The sequence below is a fragment of the Ciconia boyciana genome, chromosome 10, assembly GCF_034638445.1.
Source record: "Ciconia boyciana chromosome 10, ASM3463844v1, whole genome shotgun sequence".
Classification (NCBI taxonomy): domain Eukaryota; kingdom Metazoa; phylum Chordata; class Aves; order Ciconiiformes; family Ciconiidae; genus Ciconia; species Ciconia boyciana.
In genome coordinates, this window is record NC_132943.1 from 42,338,999 (window position 1) to 42,366,837 (window position 27,839).

Sequence of the window (27,839 nt, forward strand, 5' to 3'; positions counted from 1 at the left end):
AGTCCTGTTGTGTAATGAGGAAGTTTAATTAAGGCCACACATTACAGCTGTAAACGTTCTCTTATATAATAAGGTCTAAATGAAACTGAACCTAATCAAAGTTACAATTCCTTCATTAGCAAATTACAAACAAGAGCGCGCAGCTGACACACCGGCTATGATTATCACAACTAATTGCCTCGTTGTTACAAACCAGCCTGAAACTGTGTTCAGATGTCCGTCTGCAGTAGCAAATTAGGGCCACATCAGGCTATTTCTGCGATCACAAGGGGCTCTTGTAGAGCGATCTGATTTACCCCGCCGACTGGCAGCACACGGCCCAATCAAAGCCCCCTCTACAAAGGCAGCTTTGAAGCCAGCACAGCCTAGAAACCCGCTCCATATGCAGGCCGGCAGACTGCACTTCATTAGGCCTGTTGTCACATTTTCCCTCTTCTTATTCTAATGATCCTATTTTAATACACATAGGAACCTCTCCTAATTGATGTCAAGTGAGTGACTTCCACATTCATCACCGGAGCACATCAAACGCGTCTTGGCGCACGGGCCGCCATCAGAGTGCTTAAGACCCGAGGTGTGTCTCCAACTACGGAAAGCAAAAAAAAAAAAAAAATTTCGGCATTACCTGTTTAATTGGGATTGCGCGACCGCTTCCAATGCTATCTGTTCTGCTCTCCAGGACTTTCTTCTCTTTGTCTGGGTCACTCCCTTTCCGAGACTGCAGAGCAAAAAGAAAGTTTGTGCTCCATTAAATGTAGCAGTTCACACAGAGGATGCTTTTTTTTCCTTTTTAAAGCAATTAAAAAAAAAAAAGTATTTTGACACATAAATATAAACTTAAAGGGCACGGGTTAGAATCTACAAAAGTACACAACTGTTCCAAAATCTGAATACTGAATTACCGCCTCTAATTTTCACCCATCCACTTGTTTGAAATGATGTTTGGTTTTAAAGAGTTACAGTTCCACTGCCTGAAGACCCAGCAGATCAGAGGACACGTTTCTGAAGTCTCCAATGGTAGCTCCAAAGAGGAATGAAGGTTCCAGCTTCTCATTAAAAAAATCTGGTATATACATGCATACATTTAACTTTCATCTGTGTGGTTTTTAGAATTATCAGCTACTTAGAAATGTGATTTTATGATGCTGGTTTTTATCATATTGCCTTTAACTTTTTTTTTCCCCCTACTTTTGGATGGTTAGAAAGTTGGAATTACAAGAAAAGGTAGCAAGTGATGCTGGAAAAAAAGTTATCTGAACACAATGAAGAAAAATCAGCATGAGGAAAATTAAACCAATGTTTAACACCCGAATTGCCTGATCTTGGCTTTCTATAATGCTAGAATGGCCCTAGGAGTAAGTTCACAGTGCTCACTTCATGACTTTATAAAGTTATATAGTAATTTTAAGAAGTTATTCAGATTCCAGTCCATTATTGTGAAAGAATGCACGAGCATAATGATTGTGACAGATTTATTTTATTACAAGAAGAAGACCTGAGAGTCATCCTCCTTAATAACTGAACTGACAAGTGACAACTTCACTCCATTACTTTTCAATAGGAACATTACTCTCACAATATTGAAAATGGGAAAACATTTTCATGTGCTTTTCAAATCAGAGATGATATATGAAATGAATACGTTTGCAATGTCCAGTACCACAATGGGAAGTTAATGAAAACCAGAGCGACACAAGATCCCGCTTTTCCTTTTCAGTGGGAAGAGATGTTTGAAAGACACCGGAATTAGGAGAACGATTAGGATCGCGGATAGCTAATAACCCATTTTCCATATTATACGAAGGGATGGAAGGAAGAAAAAAATCCCCAAAGCAGTTGCCTTTGGGGGCGAGAGGAGGGAAGGGGAGGGAGAAAACCCACGGAGGAGGACTTCAAGTAACACCATTCTAAGCAACACATTTACCCAGCAGGGATCCCGTGCTGCTCTCCCCGCTCCGCCGGGAGTGGGCTCCTATCACTAGTTACTATGGTTCGGGGCAATGGAATGACGTGCCGGGGAATTAAACAAAGAATAAATGAAAGAAAGCAAAACAAGTGGGAGGGATGAAATCCAATGTTCAGGATAACTATTGTTCCTCGTCCTTCAAGACAGATTTCTGAATCTGAAAGTGCCACTTCCCAATAATACACGGCAAAACAATGCTTCAATGGCGCACAGCGCCCGTAAGTGACATTTTAAAGAAACTCAGTGAAGGTAGCCAAATCCTTGGGAGGGAAGTTGTCAACTTGAATGTTTCTTTTTTATTTGACTTTTTAAAAGAAAGGATCCCGCCTGTGAAAAGCAGGCTAAATATCTACGCACTATTTTTCATTTTTGTTTTTAAAGCATCATGTCTTCCATTCCGTAAAAGTAACTGTATCTGGAAATAACACATTGCACATAGAAGGGAAACATCTATATGCAAAATATTGTCAAATGCCAAAAGTATAGAAATGTAGGAATTTCTGTTAGGCAAATTCCATTCTAGCTGCTTGTAATCACAGAATACATAAAATTTTCAAGGGGCGAATCTTAGCAGGCTCCGCTATTTATAAAGACAAATCGTGCAGTGAGAGACAGATATATTCTGATCTTTTATGCTTTTGTCCCTATAGCACACACAATGCATCTTACATCCTACAGTGTGAAAAAATAGACTCTAAACCACACTGGATCAACGTTTGCTAGGACTTTTTCTGATGTCACATCTACACATTAAGTCATTCTATTTAAAACTTCATTCAAGCAAACCAGAAAAAGTCCAAAAAAATTAAAACACCTGCATGAATATCGTTTGACTCATTTCCCCTTTGCGCTGGAAGTCATACGCAGACTTACGTCAACATAAAACCTTACCCAAGTTAGGTCTGTGAAATAAGATTTGGTCCCAGAGGGATACAGCACCTGAGTTTGGGCACAACCAGAATCCAGTATCGGCAGTCCAGAGAGCCCCAAAAGAAAGAATACTGATCTCTAATAGCAGATACTGAAAGAGTTCAATTTAACTTTTAAAAAAGTCTTGCTTGCAATTCTGCAAAGATGTAAGATGGGTAATACTGAGTATGGGAAAGGAGATGCATCTTACTGTGCCAGAAGTTCACTCACCCCATATGGATTGGACACAGTTACAATCAGTTCTTTGCTGAAGCGGACCTCATATGCATCTTAAATCCCCACCTGCGCTATACACTATTATTTAGTTGCCCCTGTTAAATACACTGCACAAAACAAAGGACATTTACTCTTCTGATAATATTTGATCTATTTTATCACCTAAGTAGAAAGTTGGCTATTGCGACAATAGCTTTACAGCAAATATTAATATTCAAAGTAAAAAAGATCAGATACTGCATTTAATGCACTTAAACATGAACGGGCTTAAAATTCTCAACCCTATTCCAACTCAAAAGTTGTAACTGATTTAAGAAAAATCCTGTTTTCTACTTCATCCAATTTTCTTCCAACACTAAAAGATCTTCATGCAGGGAACTAAACCTATCACCTATGCTACATAACAAGGGCTAATTTGCAATTAAACAGAAATGTATTTGATTCTGTAAGTGATAAAGGCATAAGCAAGTAACAGGCTAGAAAAGAAGCACAGCAAGAAACCCAGAGCTAAACAGTAAAATATTTTGATTACACACTCTGTTCATAACTAGACAGAAAATACTGGTCATCTATTTATTCAGTTCAATAATTCCAGGTTATAACTTGGCTGATATGGCATGAAACCTGCATTACAGCAGGGTCAGCGTCAAATACTTCAGGACATGGATTACAGGGCAACTCTTTACACAACATGCAATATGCCCAGAACTTAAGATCAGAACTAATTCTGAGAAGTCAAATTATTATTATTTTTCCATAGGACTTGTTTTCCCCCCAATTATTAGATATTAAGACAACTCATTTTCCCCCCAATTTTCCCCCAGTTACTAGACATTAAAGACAACTATCAACATCCTCTCATATTAGTCAGTTTGGTTCTCACTATGCTATTAATTATCACAAGCCAGAGCTTTAGCCTATTTGTTTATAGCAAATGCAGATGACTTCATGTTCTTCTCAAACCTTTTCTGCAACTGTAGGTGGGTATACCTTTCTCTATTCACCTTCTCAAATGTACGCGTACTCCAGTTTAAAACACCCCCAGTTTCCCAAACGTCAACAACATCTGTACAGCATTTTACACATCCTTCTGACCAGAAAGGTGGGCGAACGCTTTCGAGGGACGCTGTAGGTCTCCGTTCCATCTCCAGAGGTTTGCTCCGCAGCAGTTCCTGGGCTGACACTGACACCTAGTGGGGTTGGGAACTGCCGAGCATGCCCCAACACCAGCGAGCAGTCCCACCAACGGCAGGAAATCCGCACGATTGCTATCAAATAGCAGCATCAAAACTGGACGCTTTCTCACGTGCCACTCATTTTTGCACGTTGTATTGTTTTGCACCTAGACGTGTGCACCTAAAGACAAATGCATGGTTTTCATTCCTTTGTAGCAGTCTGAAGATCTCATTTTAAAACAAAATATCGCTGTTGGGATGGACACATGAAGTACGATCCCTGGGATCTGGGGAGGGAAGGACTCTGCGCTGCTCCAAAACGATGACAAAACTTTCTACTTGCTAAAGGCCGGGAGGTCAGATTTTGTTTAGAGTACAAGGAAATGGTTTTACCGTTTTTGTGTGCGATTCCCTGGATATGACCAAGGAGCAAGCTAGTTTTGGGAGGTGAACGTGACATCACCTTTGGAATAAAAACCATATAAACTCTTTATGATGACAGGGAAGTCGTGGCTTTCTAAACACAACTAACATGTCACTACAACCACCAAAGGACTTACATGTGAACCCACAGGGATTCTGTGTTTGCTGTAAAGCATGTTAAGTGTCAAAAAACTGCTTACAAAACCACAATTACGCACGCAATACAATCCCAAAGCTTTCAGCAAGACTGCTAAACTAAGGAAATAATCACTCAAGGCTTCATTATCATCTCCCAAACTACTTACGCATAACAAAGACCTATCATATTGGACCAGTCAAGCTTTCTATTTAGTGCATTTTTTTTGCCTCTCAATGAAGCAAAAGCCAGATGGTTTGGGAAGAAAAAAAAGTAATTTTAATCTCCATCACCTCTCTTAGCCTTGGAAGAGAACGGTGACTTGAGACTGTATAGTAATGAAAGTAGCATGGGGTAGTTATTTTGCAGGACCGCATGGTATTCCCGCATGGTAAACCCTGAGACCCCTCTACAAACACAGGAGACTTCACAAAGGAGCCCTGAATCAGCAGCATTATTCAGCGTAAGGGCAGGATGGGGGAGCAGAGGCCCAGCTTTCTCTTTGATTACTGCCAAACCAGGGAATCTAGACAGGTCTGAGAATGAAAGTCGGACAAAATTCCAGAATTCAACTGCGGATTCACTTGTTTCACTGCAATTCCCAATAGGGTAACTTCACTGTATTTAGTTGCTGTTTAAGTCCTCAAACAGAACCGCCCCATGGTAATTCTAAGACGTTTTTGTTTTCGAGCCTAGAGATCCATCTCAACACTCCTGTCTGGATTAGACCAGCTCAACTCAACAGGGCTGAAGTTCAGGCCGTCACCACAGACCACCACGTAAAATACAGCAATAGTCTCTTCCTTGGCTCACTCACCGTGAAGAGGTTGGATCGGCGCTTGGACTGTTTACGGACAGGAGTTGGTGTGTTGGCAGTGGGAGGAACATCAATCCGTAGCTCCTTCTGGCTGGTGCTTGGAGTTGATGGGACAGAGGAGGAATAATCACTTAAACTCCCTCCTCCATTACTGGTCTGCAAGGATTAAAGTTAGTTTTAAACAGTGATACACTGCTTTCAAGGCAATTACAATCCACAGCTGTATCTTATTTAGGCCTGATACGCAAGTACAGCAGCCTAGGCTCAGGAACACAGCGGGACTGCCCTACTGCCACTTTTCCACACATTTCTATTCCAAGCCCTTAAATATTTTCCCTGCCATTATTTTTTGAAAACACAGATAGTTCTGTTGATGTGGCAGGCACATTTTCATTCTACACTATATAAACTTAACTGGATATAAACAATTTAATTTGTTTTACTAGTGTAAGAGTAAGCAAAACACCGGGGAAAGTCTAAATTCTGTTGTTCTACTTCAAAATTGCTAAACCAAATTCTGCCTCAAACCTAAGAAAAAATACCTAGTGCCATACAACTGCATAGCTGGACTTAATCCGAGTCTGGAGATACCAGTTTGCTGAGAGCTAATCAAAAAAATGAAAATAATTCAATGGTGTAAAATGGCTACTACAGTGACAGATTATTTCCAACACATTTGCTGAAGCCATTGGTATGGGGATAACAAAACCTTAAAGGAAGACGTTCCCATTTATTGAAAGTAGCCAAAACCGTAAAGGTACATCATAGTCTTGTAAGAAATAAAAGCAGTCACTCAGCCTATAAAACAATTAATGAACTGAGGTAACAAGTGACTAATAGCAGGAAAGTGAGGAAAACAGACAGAATGGAAAGGACCAAAAGGTGATTAAGAACAAGGTATTGATTTTTTAAATTATTATTATTTTTATCGTTAGACATAACATCAGTAAGTACTAAAAGCATCATTACAAAGGATGTAGAAGTATTTTTTCCTATCAGATACAAGCACACCCTTTGAGAATACACCGTATATGCCAATGGGGGACTGGGACGGGGCAAAGGTGGAAAATTCTGCACGCTGTTGATGAAAAGCTCACCACAAGAGCAGCAGTGGGTGAAGGGTCTGGACAACAACTCACACAACTTATGAGGGGGGAATAAAGGTCTGTGATGCACACAACAGGGTGAAAGAACATCTTTAAAGCAGGCAAGTTTCCTAAAAGTGAGGAAAGAGGGTAAGAGGGTATTTGCAGGATGCCTGAGGAGAAGGATTTTCCCATGACACTTAACATGTGACCTGGTCTCATCTTAATTGCTGTAGGTAGGAATTCAGCAGGTAAAGCTCAGAAGCAAAAGCAGGCACTCCAAAGCCCACTCTTCAGCATCGCTCCTACACTAGAGATGGGTCTTACATGCAGACAAAGCTGCCGCAGGGGAGGCACTCCTCTGGGCAGGCACCAGCAGCGTGACGGGACTGCTCACACACTCCTTGGAGGTCAGCGTAAGGACCAGGATCTCAAAATGCAAGCAGGGGTGAGCAGTCCAAATCGAATCTCTGAAAGAGAACCAAGTAAGAGACAATCCTTCTTTATATCATCCCGTTGAAGTTTCTCTTAGTGATTTCAAGTCCTCTTGCAATTCTTCCAGCTTTTTTTTTTTTTTTTTTTTTTTTTAAATTCAAGAAGAGAAGGGTAAAGAGGAAGAGGGATGAGATAAGCAGCTCATGTTTGGGTTGAAGGGACAATAAATGCAGATAGAAATCCAGGAACACCACTTCTGAAAGTCACTGTCTCTCTGCAAACAACAACATGTTCCTCATGTTGTGTGACAGGATAGGACTGATAATACAGCAAGTGGACTTTTTGATGGACAAAGTTCTCCTCTTTCCCCTCTTTAAACATACGTGTGTGCGTGTGTGTGTGTATATATATCTACATATAAAGACATTAAATTTCATCTTCCCTTCATTCTGACTGAATTGGAGAAGCGTGACTGTCAAGAAGCCAGAGGTAAGGGTACTCAAAGTAACAGAGGATCTTGAGAGAGTTTTTCTACAACATTTTCAAGTGCCTGGAGGAAGTAGCAAGCAGAATCTGGAGATGGCCCAAGCATATAAAATAAAGGAGACGAAAGAATGAGAGCTGAAATTATAAGTTTTAGTGTCCTAACAGAGAATGGTAACCCCAGAGCAGGACAACCTGGGAAGAAGTGACCTTAATTTACCCCGCATTCACTTTCCCTTTCTCTACGGCATCTTGCTGAGACACCAAGTAACACACCAAACATACAGGAGAGTAAATAACCTGCATGAAGACACACCGAACCTGTGGAAGTCAGAGATTACCTCTCTGAAGAAACACAGGAAAGACTCTTGCACAAAGAAAAGTAATGAAAAAACAACAAGTAACTAGGACACTCTAAAAGTAATTGCCAAAAGTTTGCCAAAGTTCAAACAGCCAAAGACTTTGAAAATGAGTCCTCAAAGCACTGGACATGTCAAAGATGAGGAGGGTGGTATGGAAGCCTTAAAATGGGGCTGACAAAAGAGGTATAAGAGGTGAGTATCTGGAAACTCAACAACTGTAAAACAGCATTAGGGAAGGAGACCAAAGAAAGGTGTCAAGGAATGGCTTTCAGACTAGAGCGGTGAGGACCTACTGTTCACACTCCGCCGTGACCGAACCAAACTGGGGCGGGGAAAATGGGGGAGAAGGAAATCTAAGGAAGCAACCATTAATGGGAAAAGGCACTGAACACATTTAAGATTAAAACTATTCAGCTGCAAGGCTCACCCGAGGAGAAAAAAAGATGACAAAGAGCGATGAAGATGGTGGAGAAAAGAAAGATCACAACAGGGTTAGGTATGCCTCAAAACATTTAGAAGCTTCTACAGAAAGGAGAGGAAAAAGGCAAGAAGGAAAGATTCATATGTTGTACAACGATGACAGAATTTGAACCACAAGCTGTTGAAAATAAAAGGATGCAGATATGTCCTGTTTCATAATATTGATCAACTTGATAACTATGCACTGCCACTTCTTTTTTTTTTTTTAACTAAAATTAACAGATTTCTACCCTAAGTGCCTATTTCCCAGACAGAGCATACAAAGGATTCCCTAAAATTTTACCTTTTTAATATTTTGTCATCTTATAGCATCATTTTATACTTTTTGGCAGTGAGGCACTGTCTCCTGGATTTGCAAGTGATTTATTTTCCAGGAGTGAGCAACTCCTAAAGGAAAACACATACATGTTGGGCATTCTAGTCCCCAAAGACAAACTCTCCTATACAGACAGCTTCTGTAAAACAAATCCTGCAGGCAATGTTTCTCTTCACACATACTAACCCCACTGGATTGCCAACTTTGTAAATAAAATTCTGAGGTGGTTTCAAAATAAGCCTGGCTGGAAAAAATCCACTGGCTGGGGGGGGGGGGAGGAGGAGAGGAACCAAAACCAAAACAAGCAAAAAAACCCACGCAAAAACAATCTATTACAATAAAAGACTTAAAAGCTGAAAACTTCAAGACTTCCACAGAAACAAAGCACAGCCACCAGTACTGAACAGGCTCCAACTCCTACTGAAGGTGCCAATAATTAGCGAACATAGAAAACTATAAGGCTGCTCTAAAACACCTCAATAGAGAGAATGGGTTTGACAAGAAAGAGCTCAGACATGACTTCCAAGTTATAGCCTGCACAGACAGGAGCAATGAAAAATGCAACCAGACAAGCACTTGGAAGCCATAGTCTTGGTAACATCTGAACCTAATGCACTGCTGAAGGAAACAAAAGGTGGCGAGTGGTCTCTGTCGGGTTGGTTGCTTGCACCAAATAGAAGTCTAGGGACCTTGCCATATTAAGATTGTAGAGAGCAGTTTCCTGCTATCGGTATGCAAACATTTAATAACGAGTTCACTGGAGTGAAGTACAGGATTTAGGATACGTGGCAATAACCGTAATTCACAGAACTTAATGTTTGTCCCAAGTCATAAAAATCAAGTCAGTGAATCTGAAGAACAATCTTCCTTACAGCACATGTAACCCAACATGTATCTAACATAAAGCCATTTGCTGACTGTAGACAAACTGGTCAAATTTGTGGCAGTCAAAACCAGTCAAATAAGCACTCTAATACCCACTGGGACATTACACAGCTTAACATTATCTTTTCAAACAAGTCTTTCCACTAAGCTGCTCTCGAGACCTGGCCATACCTGAGACGTCAGCATAAAGGGCCATTTCTGAGTCACTGCTCTAACCATAGGGTCATGGCCATAGGGAGAGACGTCAATCAAATAACTCCAGGTAGGGAAACTATTAGCCCCAGTAGAACCATTTACACAGATACATCCCTTTTTGGCTTTCTTGGTGACAGATCTTCCTGTCCTCATTAAGGGAGCATGCCCATTCTCAAATGTGCTTGGCTTTGGGGACACACAGTGCAACCTTGTCTTTCCTTCCTGCTAGGAGGATACACAGCCTGATGGTGGTCAATGAACTTCAGCACACTGTTAGAGAAAACCCTGGAAGTCTTTCATTTTGGGGATATGTTATTTCTAGAACACACCTTGTGTGAATGGCCAATACTTCACTTACAGAACTGTATACCTTTAGTATCTATACAGGCTTCTAGCTTTGTTGCCACATAGACTGATGCTGTAAAAACCTCAAGGTCATGGCAGCAAGCACAAATTTAGCAGAATATTGTCACTACGTTGTTACCAGACAAAAGCAACTCAGATGAAGCTATCAACCTGCCATAGCTTGACCAAACAGGTCCATTCAATGCAGTCACCTCAAAGGCAGACACTGCCAATGAAAGCGCTAAAGCCTGTAATGAGATTCCTGCCAATACCTCACAAAAAAAAAAAAAAAAAGTAAAACTTTGTATACAATGTCCACAGTTGTGTGCAGAAAAAGGATTGAATTAAGTCAAATCCCATGTTTCAAAGCTTTTACATATTTCAGGTTTCCTTAGTAAACAAACTGGTGAGCCATTTACCTGGCATGACAGGAGCTCAGCAGTGGCCTGCATTAAGAAAAGGTTGGACTTAACCTTGTGTTTGCAAGGGGCATGCTCCTGACTGGCCCATTATACAAAGGCAGCAAAATATTCATCTTATACCTTATAGAAATTATCTGGTATTGCCAAATGATTCATAAAGCTTACATAGTACAAATGTCAGGCCAAACCACTGAATGAGAGCATGGGAAGAATAAAGCTGGAAGTTTTCTTCTTGACGAGTAACCCAATACAAACAGAATCAATGTTTTTTTTCTGCTCTCTAGATATACCAGGGCGCCCTCCAGAAAAATCACCTCTAACCACCGCTTGAGGAGAAAATGAAGGCAGCAGGTCCTACTTTGGAAACAGGCAAGAGATTGCCAGAGCTTCAGGGAGCCTGCGAACTGTTGGAAGAAAGCAAGCCTTGATCAAAAGCGCAGAGTACATACCCTATGACAGAATGCATTTGGCGTCTGCGCCTTCTGTTCTTGGGGAAAGCAGGGAAAAGCGTATTTCCGTAGAAACACAGAAGCCTCATGGAAAATTCTTTAGTCGGGACACATTCTTCTTTGCCCGCTTGTGTACAATTTCTCTTCTGAAAGTCACATTATCTCAGTCGTTCATCTGAAAACACTATCGGTGGGAGTCCAATTTATTCACAGGATTTTGGTGATATACAGCCACACATCCAAAGACAGATCAAGGAGGAAACTGTTTAGTCCTTGCCTCAGCAAAAGCCAGAAAGCTTTGAGCGTGCTGCCGTGGAATACAAATTTGACAGCAGATTACAAACCTAGGTCCAGATAAATGACCCCGGAGATTTCAGTAAGTCTAGCCCTCCACAGTAAGACCAAATTGTCTTGTAATAATTGTATTATTTTCCTGTATTTAGCAGTTTAACCTCATCCTTTGGGACATATTACAACTCGTCCATCTTGGGAGCTTTTGCCTTTTCTCATTGTAACAGCCAGGTAGAGGAAAGAGCAGATGTGTCCTATCAGACACACCAAAGAGCACCAAGAGAATCCAAAGACAACTTCTGAAGATAAAGTTGGCACATCCGAAAAAAGTCATCTCAATGAAATTACTGATAACAATTAACCAAATGTGACAATACGCTTCAATACTACAGTGGCAGCAACTGCGTTATGAACTGGAAAATCTAAAAGATCAAGTCTGAAGTTTAAGAGACCTTAAAAAGGAAAAGGTAACAACGGGCATAACAACAACTAACGCAGGAACGTAACTGCGGTCCTGTGAAGATAAAGAAAGGAGGAGAAAGTACAGCGACAGATGCACTGAGTTTTAATAGCTGAGTCCTGGAGAATGCACTTCCATATACATGTGTACTGTGTGTGAAACTGTGCACATGAATGAAGGAGAAGATATACACACACACATACATATATATAAAATGCTTATTTTAAATAAGTATTAGAGATTACTTAGAAATAACCCTGTAAATACAAAAGGATTATGATGTATGTTGCAATGGTATTAACTATTGTTTTCACTTTTCTTTTAGTTTTCGTTTTACAGTTACTTGAAAAAGCAGAAGCTAGTTAAGCAATGTAGCCTCTTCTTTATTCAAGTGCCCAAAATATTACAACAGAATATTTCAGACCCCCACTATAAATAAGATAATTGTACCCTATTATTTAGTGCTTATCCATAATCAGGTCTCATATACAGTAAAATAAAGGATGATTAAGCTGACTGCACTTTGCTTTTAATAGTTTAATTTACATATTTAGACAATCATGTTGTAGTAAAAACTTTATGGAGGCATAGTGCAAGCATAAATAATGCATCTTTACAGATTTGCAGCAGGTAGTAGGGAATAAGCTTGTGTGCTAGCCATACCCGAGCTGCAGTTTAGTAAAACGTACGTTAAGCTCCATAAATTTCTCAGGTATAATGCAAATCTCCTAGGAGAGTGACACTGCTGATCAGTAAACACATTTCTTTGCACTGAAGTCCACATGCATAATGATTTTGTGGGTGACTTTACACAGTAGCACTCACTACTCACTCAGGTAATATTTTTAAATTCAGAGCATGGAAGGTGTGGTGTCTAAGGTCCCGCTCTGTCACGGCAGAATACATGTAGTACAGGCAGACATGGAAACATGGTGCCATTTCAATCCCCTCTCACAGCAGAACATAAACAGCCGATTTCCAGGAAAGACAAGAAGTGTGAAAATACATGCGGACTACAGATTTCACGGAATTATAGTCACTGGTAAATAACCTTTTCATTTTTACCTTCAAAACTGTACTCCACCAGTAAAGTCACACTGCTGGGGACTCCTAGCTGGCATCTCCGCATCAGCAATTTGTCTGAAGAGGGGCCCAAACTCCTTCACACAAACAGCAACTACGGGTGTCACGCCACGGGATTTTCAGATGTTTTACAACAGTGTACGCTTAAAAATAGGCACAGCTCCAGGTAACTACTCAACAGGTTATCCAGTACAGGGCTACTTCACGCAGATTTCTGATGCATCTTGAGCTCGGGTGGAATGCACTGAGAACCAAAGGTGGCACCCACCTGAGCAGCCTCATGGTTTTTGAAACAAGATGATCTCCACTTTCAGGGTCTGGGCAGAGAAAAGAGCCCTTTGGAACTGCTGGATACTGGCACTATTCTCACAAGTTAGTATCTTAAAAATGCCTTCCTGATTTGGCAGGTGTAAAGGACAAGCAACTCCTTCAGTACAGGAATGAGTTTAGGGAAAAGGAATGCCTATGTGGTTTTGTGATGTAAGGGGAACTCGTGTTATTTTGAAGTAAGACTTAGCATGGTCTACAAGCATATCATGCCTAGAAAGACTGGCAAGGGGCAGGGGGGTGGGTGGAATGACAAGTGGGATAGAGGTGGGGAAGACAGTAGGTACAGAAGTGATTGGTCTGTACTCCCCTGGCGTGTATTTCTTGTTGATGGCCAAAGTAAAAAGACCTATCCCAAGATGCCCCGTGGCCAGTAAGATGCCTTCAATACACTAAACAACACTTCTTCCTCTCAAAACAACTCAGTCCATCTCTTGAAGCGTTCAGAAAAAAAACAGAAAGTGAGCTGCTGACTGAAGTACTTCTCAATGCATCGGACAGATTAATTGTTTCCTAGCAGAATATAAGCAATATTGCACCATCCTTCTTGTTGACAGAGTATATAATAGTTCTGTCCATCATGAATCATGAATGATATCCTTAGATTTGAGAACAGAACTCTTTGCATGCATTCTGTGCTGCCCTGAAAGCCAACACATGTATGTGAAGTACTTGCACCAAGGGTTATCGACTCTAGCTATCAAAGGTTTCCAAGTAGAACACTCACCTTGACTGACATACATGCATTATAAACAAAAAGTCAGAGAAGGGAAACAGAAGCAGCACCTACTGCAAACACAAGTGGATTTTGTCATTGGAATAGGAAGCATCTCATTCTGTGAAACAGGTCTCTGGAAATACCTAAGTGCATGAGTGTAGACATATCTGAGAGCATTTTCTGGAAGGGGACGTTACCTAGGTGTTCACCTAGGACTACTGGACATGAGTACAGATAAGCATCCAAACACACAAGCAAGTCTTTCACCGTTTAAAAACTGAAACTACTGGGTGGAGAAGCCCTTGTTGGTATTAAGCCTTAGAACTTCCCCCAAAGTATGCTAAGGATTAGAGTGGGTAAGGTGACACTCCCCCCCCCCCCCCCATTTTTCTCCTTTCTCTAAAGCCTAAGCTCTTGACTGCAGAGTCATCTGGAGAGTTTGCAGGAGTTAGATTACCAGAGTGATCCAACCAGAGAAGGAACAATATCTCACTTTATCTGAAGTGATCTGTGTAACCACTACCTCTGAAGGCCTTCACTCCTGCGGAGAATGCAAGTGGCAGGGCACTGTAATGACAACATTTTTGATTCATGGAGGAAATCTTCAGTGAACCATCATTACGTCAAAAGAGATATTCTAAAGGGCAAGACACCAGCCAGTCTTCCAGCCAAGATCAGAGATGGTAAATCTTCCCCCAGATCATCTTAAACTTGGAATTGCAGTTGCAAAGTTCTTTTAAGTCTAGGATAAGGATTCAGCTTCCTTTCATTAAACAAGGTCATACTGCCTTTAAGTGTAGCACAAAGGCGATGAGACATGAAACAGATTTATGGCCTATACTTTTAGGCATGACATCAGTCTCAGAAAACAGACACCTTTGACTGGTGTTGCAGTTGCCCCATTAGATAATTATGCTAGCTGGTAAAGGCAGTAAAAAACATTATTTCATTTTTATTAACACAGATTGTAGGGATCCTTATCACAAGAGCTATCTTGTCTTGATTTTCCCAAACAGTCCTTATCACTGGCAAGAAGTTTGCTGCGTAGGTGAAGTACTTGTCTAGAATTTGGTATTTGCTGTTGGCTTCCAAACTACACTTATGTAGGAAACTGGTGAGAACCTACATATTTGATGGTCTTCATCAAACAAGCTTCATTATCAAGAAGGGTGACCGCAACTGCTTTAAGACAATGCACAACATAGAGATGCAGCTGGCTAAGATCGGGTTGTACAAAGCATCATCTATCCTCCTTAGAAAGTCTTGAAAAACTACAGAGTCATCAGCAGACTGGGTAAACTAAGTCATTCTTGGATCCAAGAGTAAGGTCAGTACTGGAAATGGTGCCATTCGTTCTCCACATTTCTGTGACAGCACGTTTCCTCTTTCACCACTGAATAGGACGGGTCTCAGCCCCTACAGGCAGCATAATTCCTCTCGGTCTAAAGGTATGAACATACACAACCGCCCAAAGGAAAGTGTTTGGAAGAAAAGCATTTCACATACAGCGTTAGTTCCAAGCGCTTGTGGCAATGAACTCGTCAGAGAGAGAGTGGCTGAGGAAACTTGGTCAGTGTCACATATGACAAGAAAGGGGAGAACCTCTTCCATATGAGGAATTTGTACTTCACCAGAAGGTGCCAGGGTTCTTCAGAAGAGTCAGGCACGTTAGCACCTGCTTTAGAAAGGGGGGTCTGAACTTCAGCATTTTCTTTTGGCGTAATCAGCAGAAGTGAGAGACACACTCTCACAAGGGGGGTGGGGGTGGGGGGGGGGGAACAAAACCTTTTCCCCAAAGATAGAACACTCCTTCACTATACTGCTTTTTGCCAAAAAGCAGACACTCTCACTGTGGGAGAAAGGTGCACAGATAAAACAAAACCTCACATGGGTGGCTCAAGACTGCAACATAACCTTAGAAGACATACTGGCCTATTATAGAGTTTAGACTGAAAAACACACCAGGAGAGCTGGTGGATATTAGACATTTCAGACTGCTATAGTGGCAATCAGGAAACCAGGCCACAGCTCTGGCCACAGACTGTAAGGGTCAAAATGATGGCCCTATACATCCATCTGCCGAGAGTGAGAGAGCACAGTGGGAAAGCAATCTGCCTGGCTGCAAAGCTCTTGGATCTGAACGATAGAGATTATATACAACCTAGCTGTGAATGTACACAGAGATTATCACTTGACACTAGAAAACAAAGATACTGAGGAAGGGTATCACAAGGGAAATGCAGGAGAGTGTATTAACGTATGTGGGTAAAAATTGTGCAATTCAAGAATTTTGGTATTAACCCTATGTTTCCAAAAATACCATCAAGGCCACCAGACCTTCCTGCCATACATCAAGGTAGCATTTTGTTTTGTTTTTTACACGTAATATCTACAATTCAATAGCAACATATATCGCTATGTCATTAAAGGGGAATCATTTCAATGGAGCATAACAGAGACAGGCAATTACAACTGCGCCCAGTGCTCACAAATGTAAAATTCTAGCACGCTAACCACTGAGACACATCAGCTATTATCGCTCTGCACACAACTGAATGAGAACAGTAACCAAAACCATAGTGAGGTAAGTTTAAAACACAGTACAGCAAATCCTGCTATCTATTCAGAACAGCAGGCCGCTGGGCATAAATCAGTACAAAGATGGCTTTAAAGCCAAACTATTTTACTGCAGCAGTTTCTTGAAACAAAGTCAAGCAAATTAAAAAAAAATAAATATCTATATATATATTGCTTCAAACTACAGATCACTGATACCTTTCAAAAAAATGCCAGCTACCTATCAAGCAGCAAAAAGAGCACTGGCATTAAATACATCAGATGAAAAGCAACCTATCAGTTCCTTTTTCAAGCAAGCATTCATTATAGTCTGTACCTGGCTGATATGTATGGCAGAAACCTGGGCAGAACACACGGATGAGTGGCTTGGAGAGTTTGGTAGAGACTTGCAGGGTCCAATTGAGAGCTGCTGTTTCTTCCTTGTTGCAACGATCTTCTGAGCAACTAAAGAAAAATCAAACATACGGGCAGGTAAGCTATAGTACACACTGTAAAATATGGTATGTCAAAACCACACAGAACACACAAAACACAAAACAAGGTTTTCCACCGCCAAAGCTTGCTCCAAAAATTGAAGGTAATACATCCAATTAAGATGACAGATGCTGGTGTTCCACATTATGCCCCATGTGAGACTCCAGCTCTGTTCTCCACATGGCTGAAACTGCCCCAGAACTCTCACTCCACCAGGTGAGCACCAGAGAACCAGTAACATCCAAGCAGAAGGGGAAAAAGCAGGCGTGCAAGTTACAAAAAGCAATACCAGGAATGCTATAACAAGCCCACTATACGCTTATAATATCACACTGACAAAGCTTATGGTAGTACACATTTTCCGTCCTTCTTTGGGATGTTCTCCTTGCAGACAGAAGATAAAACACGAGCAACGCTTGACTAACAATCTAGTTCAAGTGCATCTCAGTGCTATTTACTAGTATGATCCTGGAAGGCGTCCTACATCAGAAAGTGAAGGTTCATGAGGAAAGCTGTCACTCCCAGTCCAAGCAGGTTTAGCTTACATGAAGGCGTGTACTCTCTGCCGGCTGAGGAATAAGGTGGACTTTTCTTAATTACCGGCCACTGCATCAGGACAATCAGTTTTGGAAACCACAAGTTTAAAGCATTTGAAACAAACGATAATCAGAATAATAAAACTGATAAAGGGTCCCTGACATCGAATACCTGGATTAGTGGTGCCACACATCACGGTCCCATTCAAATTCATTACGGAAAGAAGCTATATCATGCTTTCTAGTTTTAGCTTTTATTACTTAGCAGCACTAGCACAGCTGGAAAAATGCCAAATTTATTTTGCAATTTATTAAGAAGTTTTCTACGACACGTAAAGAAAAGCAGCATTTATCAAATGGAGACAGGGATCAGAGTCATTAACATCTCTATATACAGCTTCGCTACTCATAATAAAAAATGGAAACAGATCTGATCTGAAATGCAGCAACTTCCATACCTCTCCTATGATTTTTCAGTTTTAAAAAGTCAAACTATTTCAGAAATTTGTTCTGTGATACACTGGAATTTCAGTTCATTCCGCTATTCAGCTAAGGCCTTTGGAAAGAGCTCTTTTTAGGTCATAAATACTTAAAAATAAAATCCTTCATGCTACATTTGTTGCCTACCTTTTGGGTCACAAATTAAAAAGTAAACAAAATTTCAGTCTTCAGAAACAGAGACTAGTTTAGTGGCTAATCAAAAATACTAACTAAATGTAGCTTCCTTGCATGCAGTCATCTTCACGAAGTGAAGCACTTTATGAAACTTGTGCAAGGGAGTCTGTAGTGACTTGCGCCGTCTCCACCAAAACGGGTCAGTGAGGCACAACGCCAACAATTATTGGTGTCTACTTAAAAAGTCACACAGAAACTTGTTGTAATTAGACTAACAGTATTCAATCCATCTTGTTCAGAAAATATAAAGATATTTACGTAAATTCCAAGATTATTTTTCCTCAATACATTATAACACTGGCATAGATATTGTTTAGCAGTGTAAGCATACAATTTCTTCTCAAATGGATGCAATTTTAATAACAAACTGGTCCGTGGCTTATGTTTTTCATGTAAATGAATGATGGCATAACCATGATTTAGTGAGAATACATTGTATAAAAAATGGCTCGTATATATGAAGAAGCAGCTTCATTAGTTACATCCCACCTCCAATAGGCCTCTTATCATCCTGAAAGGATGATATCAATTAATTTATCTTCCCCTGGTATATTGATCATAACCTTCATCAGCTAATCATGTTTAAATTACAGAGGAATATCGTAGCACTCTGTCATTTCAGACCCATTGGTTTATTGATCTGGAGCCTGGAAAGCCATATATTAAAATATTTTAAAACACATTAATGAATGCAGAGAGCAAACCGAAGGTCAGATCTTAACATATGCACATGGATTTGTCTTCATCATATGCGGTAAAGACCTAAATTAAGACCAAAACTGAATTAAAACCACACATGAATGAAAACTACCTTCTCAGCAAAAGCTTCCACTCTCACATGGGAGAGGTAATTAGTCAAGGAAAATATTTACCTCTTTCCTTCAATCTGAATATAGGTGTGTTTGTAGCATCACATTAACATACAGAATGCAGTCTTGCCAAATTATCACTCTAGAAAGGCACAAAGAAAAAAATCCCAAGACAGTCTGAACTCACCTACTCAAATGCACAACCTGAACGCTAGTTAAGTACTACAAAAGCAGACAATAAAAAAAAAAAAAGTAAATTTTTAAAAGCAAAAAAAGCACGAATTGTTACTCTAGAAATGTGAAGAGTAATCCACAAAGCAGCTGGAAACTAAACCTTACACAGACTAGCACAAAGGGTAATTTATCCTGTGCACTGTAAAAATGGTAAAATTGCAGCAGACTATCTAATGTTACCTACTTAAAATTGTGCTACAAATTCTAGAATAGACCATTCTTAGCCTCAAGTTTCTTAGCTCTTCCCTCCGTTAGAAAAATGATGTGCCCCCTAATGGAAATCCCCTTCTGAGCTGCCAAACCTTCCCAATTCCCCCTCCATTTCGGCAACAAGTCTCATATCCCCTGCCAGAGCACGATTCCTCCTGCCTCTCCCCTCTCTTCATTAGGCAACCTGCTCTCCTTTGAGACACCAAACAGTTTTTGCTTCTTTCATTGCAGTCATGTAGCCGTCACTCCATAATTAGATTGCATTCAATATTCAAGTGCTCAGGGCTACTTGCCCTTGGATATGATGGTGATACGAGCTTCAGAAGTACCTAAAGGAGTACCCTGACCCTTCAAAGTTTGCAACATATGAAAGACGTGACTGATCATCTGTGGGGCAATCGCTGGACTGTCAAAAGACCTACTGTGCTCTTTCTAAAGCTACCTTGAGAGGAGAGATGAAACCTAAATCTTGCCCATCAGAAGTCAATAAAAGGGGTTCAGCACATATCTCCTCAGCAGTGCTGCTGCAAATTCACATTTTCTACACCTTCTATTCCAGAGAAGAAAGCCCTGAAATACACAAAACTTAAAATGGCTGGCACTGAAAACCCCACAGATCTGCTAACTCCTGCTGCTGACATCTTCAGACACAGTAGTTAGGGAAGAAAAAAATCACAGTTAAATGGTTGTGTAGCACGAGAGAAATACACCATAATTATAAGAACTAACACCAGATCCAGAGAACAGCCATGCTGTATTGCTCGTTCAGCCCAAACCCCATTTCTGTTATTACATCTTTGTTAGGACTCAAAGCGATCACTCATCAGCTGCTTACCAGTGCTAGGAAAAATCCTTAAACCAACACATTTTGTTTCCACAACTACAACTACATACAAGTTCACACTGGATTTATGAGCAACTTTGTCAGAGTATATCAAAATACACCCAAAAGCATGGATTGGTTTTTTCCAACAGGCAGTACCACCACCACCACAGTTCAGGCAGCTGAGTGGCTAGGTGGGACCTCCACTGAAAAACATACGGCAATAAATACTGCTCTTCAGGAACGCCCGACGTAAGCTGTGGCCATACGTAAACATCTGTTTGCTGTTAATGAAAGCCAACTAGTGTACTTCATTAACCAATTTAAGGCTACTCGGAATCAAAATCTTCAGATTAATATTGAAGCGCCTATAATTGAAATGCCAGTCCAGAGGAAGCTATACAATTAAAACAAACGTTGTTCTATAAAGTGCGTAGAGAACGCAAGAAAGCAGAAATATTTTTGCCCCAGAGCTTTCAGGTTCCATCTCGTCCCAAAGATGATTCAGCGCTTCTGAATTTAATGTAAATATACTTGCCAAGATATGCTTCCAAAACAGATGAACACTGACTTAATCTATGTGGCAGATATCAAAAATAATCAAGATAGTGACCAGCATTTCAACTAATTTTAAAACTCAATTGCTTTCTCTCTACTTTTATGTACTCAATTAAGCTATCAATTTCAGAGAGATGTTTATTGTAAGCCACCTATCTGTAGTATGAAAAACTAAACAAAATTTATTTGCAAAGTCAAGAACTCTTCTGCAAATAAACAGGGATATGCCAAGGATATTTAGAGCTGTAAACCAGGAGAAATTACATTTAGCAAATATTTGGTCTTTGGGGAAGACTGATGCTTATTTCTTATACATTTAAACTTAATTTCACAAGCCAGAATGACCAGAGGTTACATTTTGCTTTAAGGCCTCGTTAATTAAAAGCATGTGAAATTCCTGGTCTGCAAGATGAATGAAACGTCCAAGTTTGGAGAGAAAGCTCTTGACTTGAATGCCTCTTCTTCCATGCCTGACCTAGCTCACCAAAACAAAATTAACCTTCCCACCCCCTGCCACTTTCATCTCAAATGCTACTTTTTGTTAGTCAAACCACTCATTCGTAAGCAGCTCTGCTAGCTCCTCGCCAGATTGTTTTTTGGAAGGCCCGTACCACTAAGCAGGAAGGCTCGGTGGTCTAGCACTCTCCCAGCTGTAAAGCACCGTTTCAGCACTCCAGCTCAGCAGATCTGCATTGCAAACCACCACCATTTCCATTTGCACGTAGAAAAAAAGTTACCAGTACACGACTTTTCACTAAACAAAGCTCTCCTATTCCGCTCTCAAGGCGTGGGGCTGACTATCAGAAGACTAAATTCACTTGCAGGAGGAATAGCAGGTCACCTCCTCTCCCCGAAACCCAGAGCTGCGCCTCCATAATGAACCGACACCTCTTTGTGCTCTCTTTCGGAGCTAATCACCATTAGAAATACTGTTGCCAGAGTAACTGCTCTGACAGAGTTGTCTTTCCTTGGTTCAAAGGGCTGTTCACATGTCAACTTCTCGTGCAGTGTGAGGCTGCTTTGGCGGGGGCAGCCGGGTCTCTAAAATCTCATTAGCACAGCTTCATTCAAGTATAAGGACAAGAAAGGCAGAGACCTGGGGGAAAATACTCCTTACAAGAAGTTCAAGACGCAAGGTAAGACTGTCTCATCTAGGCTCCACATCTCTTAAAACTGAAAACACAAAGGTACCTCTGCATCACACAACAGACGCGTTTAGGGAAACCTCACCTAGCCGGAGACCTGATCTCTCCCCAGTTTTAAGACAGGTCCCGGAGAATGTCCAGAGATATCAACAATCTGATCACTGCTCTCTTTCCCAAAAGGCAGTGAATAGAGTTACCACTGCGCCCTTCACATTGCTTTTTACCAAGGAACACTTGAAATAATAAAAGGGAAGACTCCAGGCATACAATACCTGAAACATCTGGCGATACTTCTCCTCTCATGTATCACCGGTGTAAGAGTATTGCCTATTTAGGAGATGCAAACAGTCTTCTCAAATTACCACTAATTTAAATCAAAATTGGTTTCTCAAAAACACGTATAAGACCATTTATCTCCACTGTGTGTCTAAGTATGAGTAAACACTGGGTTCAGTTAAAACCTGCCACTTTGTGCAAAAAGATGGGAATGCAAGAATCGTGCACTAAATTGTCTTCCACTTACTGACACACAGAAAATAGCTTTCAGCTGAAGTCAGAATGCTCATGGCTGACTGAAAAACAACAGAAAGGACAAACACTCATGAATATCTATTTTAACTGCTGGGAAAAAAAAAAATAATCTGAAAGTTTACACAAAGATTACCTTTCATCTTAAAACAATGGCCCCCGCCCCAGATCACTTTGAAGGACACACAACATCCTATCTTTGCAGAAAGTCTCTATTCAATTCACATCACCCATTAGCGATTTGTAAAAGGTGAAGAATTAGTTTTAAATGAAACCCCAATGCTCTTGCTAACAGGAACAGCCACACCTCCAAAAATGCATGTTGGCTTTTTGAACTTCTACAACAAGTTTTAATTCTTTTTGCAAACTTGCGGGTTGGAGTAACATTCATGACAATTACTGATTTGACTGTTTTTACAAACCATCAAAAGATCTCTGCCTACAAAAAGCACAGAATATTAACTTTGCTGCAACTGGTGCTAAACAAGATGCTTGATAAGATGATGAATTATAAGGAAAGCTAAACAATAGATGCACTACACTGCATCTTTGAAAAGGGCATGCTCTCACTGTATAGTCAAAGGCCATGGTGATATTTAAATGTGAGAAAATTAAGTTTCATCACAAGGCTTACGTGGGAAATCTGATTCTTTGTTTAATTGATAAAAATTGCAAAAAATGGATTTTACATGACCACGAGGTCAAAATATTTGCTTAATGCTTAAAATTGCAAGGGACGTAAAGAGCTTCAGAAACATCACAAAATTTGTAACCCCCCAGTTTCAAACACCAAGCGTGAGGACAACCGGGAGCTCCACTGTCCAGCTTGACCCTGCACCGCTAGCGTCCCTTCTGGGTGCTCTCTCCCCAGCTGGGTATCTGCTTTTGTCAGAAGATGCATCATCCTGAGGTTGAAGCTATTTGGGCACATCCCAGCCCTCAGCGTCTACGCGTGCAGCAGCTAAAGTGCCTCGGCAAGCTGGTCCGAAGGGCGTGCAGGAGAGAACACCCTCTTTTCCACGTTCGACACTTGAAAATTTTCTTGTCACTGCCTCATTCTTCTTGATAAACTAACACTTCCATGGACTAATCCTTGCTTTGAAAAAGTATTTTACAGTATCAGTAGTGGTCACCATACTTCATTGCTATAAGTCCTACAGAACAGAGAAACTAATACAGCAGAAAGTATCCCAGCCAGCATCTCCAGCCAACAATATGAACATCAGGGCACAAATACCATTAGAGAGACCTTGACTAATTCCTGCATTAAGTCCTGGTTCCTAAAAAAAATCCCAGTAACCTCAAGAGAACTTGGTAGGGAGCAGGAGAGGGAAGTGGAAGAAGCATAACTAGTATAACTGATACATCAAAAAAATCATGTTTCATCAGAGGAACAAAAATAATTTGCTTCTGCCCATAAGGCCCACTGATGACCGTTTGCTCGTTTCATGTGAAAAGCCCTGCCTAAAGAAAACACACTGTGGGAAGTTAAGATATATAGCAGCTTACATTTTTATGGCAGCTGCATTTTAGTTTAATATTCCATGTTTACAATAAGTGTTCAATAAAAACAAATTTATTCCACAATTACATATTACAGGCGAAGCAGTAATAAGTACAAGAGCAAGCACTAACCACAAATGCTTTTGAGTGGGAAACACATTAATGTAAGTATCCACTATTAAGGCCATTGTGCCTGTTGTTTTAAATTCAATCCATTTTTTAGGCTTAACTTTTATACTTCTCCCTTTAAAAGGAGAGCTTGGCATATCACGCTGCCAGCTGTAATACAGAATGAGTACTGGACTCCTACAGTATTGTAGCAATTTCTCGAGCTACTTTCGGGGGCCGGGGGGGGAAGCCGGTACGTATTTGCATGCGTCCTAAATGTGTCGCTGATACAAATTCACCATTTCAACAACTACAGACTTTAAAAAAAAAAAAATCACAAATGTGTTAAGGGGAAACTTCTTGCTGGGTTTGTAGACTGACTCACTGTTCCAGGGCAAGAGAAGATTCAGGTGTCCGCAGGCACCACAGCAGTGTAATCGCAGTACTGCTCTGTACCGTGACAAGCATAAACCTCCCTGTCCTGCTGAGGGGGACATCTCTGCCAAGGGACCTCTCCTTTAATGTCAATATATAGAAAACCCCTAAGTCTCATCCTCAGGATTCTTACTTGTTTCAGTTCTTTCCAACAATGACTAACCTGTTCCATGTAACATTAGTTTCAATTCAATTCAACACAGTATTCTTGTGTGCAGGCATGTCATATATAAAGCAGAGGTAAGCAAATGCACAAAACCAGTACACAACGTAGTATGTAATCGCACGAGATGCATGTAGTTGCATGATTTTCTAGCAAGAAAATCTGCTTAAGAACTTTTTAATCCAGGTTTTTTCACTGATCCAGTTTAAGCTGCGGTCCAACAACCAGCCGGTATGAGCACAGATAAACACAACACAGAGACAGAAATTTCTTAAGCTATTTTTCCCTGTAGAAACAGTGTGCTGTGCAGCCATACCCACAGAGATGAGTTATTATTCTGCACTGAACACAACTCTGCTTAATGCTCTAACAGACTATGGCGATACTTGCCGCGATAACCTCTATTTCATGTTACAGCGTGACCGACAAGGGTGGGAAAATGAAGTGTGCAGGTACTTACCGCTGACCCTGCACAGCAAGAAAAGAATCAAACTATCCAACAAAATAAAAAAAATACCTCTAGTGCAGGGCACCAAAAGCATTAGGAAGTTTTACAGCACAAAGTGCTTGGTTAACAAATCTTTACTTCTTAAAACAATTTGATTACATACATACATGATACCTGCATTTTTACTACTTGACTAAAACATACTTTGAACCGCTGGGTAGTCATATAAACCAGGTAGCTTTCACTCCTGTATTATTTCCCTGTGTACTTCTTGAGCACCTATGCACAATCCAGAAAGAAAAGCATCTCAACACAGTCTTCTGGTTACCAAGGAAGGAGGGTATTTCACAGGAGACATGCCTCTTCCCCAGTGAGAAGAAGGTAAGCAGGCAGATGTTTAAACCACTGTATACATTTTAAGTGCTGTTATTCTGTTTCTGCTATGTGAAGCTACTTGCTTTTGCAGGTTCAAAAGAGTCAAAAAATTAAAACGGGGATTTCAATCAGGACAAACTACAGGAAATATGGTATTAAACAGTGCCAATGCCAAAGCAAACGCAAGAATTTCAGCTGGCAAATCAGAAGGTAAAGTGCTATTCAAATAGTTGGCTAAGAACAAAGGCATCTCCACCGTAATATCACACCATGGAAAGACAAGCAGCAAATACTCCTGCCTTCCCTTCCCAAACATGTACTGCTGCCAATGACAGCGTCATTTCTCCCTGCAGCCTCTACCTATATTTTCAGGACATGGAAGAAACGTCAAGGGCTCTGAGCTTCCAGAGCTTTATGTCTGGAGACTCAGTAACTCCGTTTCCCTCACTTCTCTCATTGTTAAATACTGAATTTCTGCATCATTTTTGAAATCACAGTAACACTGGATACTGCTTTCCAAAATCTTTAAAAAGATGCGTTAACTTGGTAATGCTAAATAAACCCACTTAGTTTTCTAAGCTGGAGAGAAGCTATCACTCCTACACCAGGCAGGTAAAATTATGCAAATAAACTAATCTTTTAGAAGTGTTGATATATGCCTGTTGTCACAAGTAAGTTTCTAGTAAGAAGCAAAATCCTTCAGTAGCTGTGAATGAATACTAAGCACTGACAGAGAAGACTGCTTTCTCCAACTGACACGTTGTCTTCCTTGTGGTATCTATTTTAATATAAAGCTATAATGTAGACAAAAGCTTATTTAAGATTAATCCAGTGAGACCTCCCAAAATAGGAAGACAAGTTTTAATATAGAATCTAATTCTTACCTGAATTGCCTTTATCTCTTTGTATTAAAACAAATTTATCTTCATTTATGTCTCAATTACCTTGTAGGGCTGTTAATTTGCTGGAAATGAAGCTATTGTGTGATTGCTCCTATTACTTGAGGGATTTAAATGCCGACTGTAATAAACAGTTACTTTCAGGATGGAACAAAGTCAAGGCTACTCATGTTAATTCTGGAATGAAAAAAAGTGCCAGGACAGCAAGGTACACAGCTATGAAGCTAGAAATATAGCTTCTGCGAAACACACACAAAGCCATATAAGTAATGCTATATACTTTTCTTATCTGTGTTAGTCTTCACCTTCTCTAACGTGGGACGACTAGAACTGTAAGCTATGCACAATTGTTTGATACACCCGTTTCGATTCTTCTGGGAATGATGGGGTAATACACCGCTCAGCAGCAACTCTACTTGTAGCAGAGCAGGCTCTTCAAAGCAAGCTCAAGCTCACCCTGGCTGTAGTTAACCAACGGAAGAAATGTATACACTGGACATAACCTACGTTACAAAGAAAAGTCGGTAGTTTTATTACACATATTACACAGGGTCCTCAAAGAGCTTGCAGTTGCATCTTATTACTAAAATGAACAATTCTTTCACCTTACTAAAACAATTTTATAACTCCTCAGACATGGATAGTTTTCAAGAACTATTAGCTTATTCCATAATACAAGTTAATAGGAAATGTATGTATGAACACACAAATTTTATACTGAAAAATACTGTTTCGTGATCACCACAGTTAATAATCAAGTTCAGCCACGATAGGCTAGTTCAGTGTTAATGTTTCTAGAAGATTTTAATACAATTCTCCTTAAAATAAATCTAAAACCACACCTTACTGGCACCTTTGGTTTTTTGTGATGCTTTCATTGAAATACATATTTCAGCTCTGGCCCTCAGAAATAACAACTGTTCTTGTTTTACCAGATATGAAAATACAGTTATAAATAAGATTCAGTATTAAATATCTCTAATCAATGCCAATATATTTTTTTCCTCCACAGGTAACTATGATTAACACTGCATATCACTTATTCCCAACTTTGATGCAAATCATTGTCTCCCAAGATTAGGTAAGCAAATATGCCAATAAATCCGCTAGCCAATCTGGAAAGCATCTGGCATCTAAAGAAATTTAAAAAATAAACCGATGTTTTCTTCACTACTTGAACTGCGTTGCAAGTAGAAGCATATGGCTTGAGGATTTATAAGGCAAACACTGTGTCAGACACGCGGGTAAAGACTTTCGCACGTGGATTTACCTAATCAGTAAATCATGAAGCTCTCTTGATCTTTCCATTACGATAGAATCATGTCATAAATCCTGTTATT

General features: G+C 40.3%; 1 protein-coding gene across 5 annotated transcripts in view; it reads right to left on the bottom strand.

Moving 5' to 3' along the window:
* AGAP1 (ArfGAP with GTPase domain, ankyrin repeat and PH domain 1) overlaps positions 1-27,839 on the bottom strand; it is a 385,812-nt gene that overhangs the window by 182,870 nt on the left and 175,103 nt on the right. For 4 of the 5 annotated variants that reach the window (XM_072874082.1, XM_072874081.1, XM_072874080.1 and 1 more), the window contains exons 7-9: positions 16,893-17,020; positions 5,664-5,819; positions 626-718 (exon numbers count right to left, since the gene is read on the bottom strand). In XM_072874082.1, coding sequence (XP_072730183.1) covers positions 626-718; positions 5,664-5,819; positions 16,893-17,020 — 377 coding nt within the window. The remainder of the gene's footprint in view (positions 1-625; positions 719-5,663; positions 5,820-16,892; positions 17,021-27,839) is intronic. The other variant, XM_072874078.1, reaches the window with a different exon arrangement.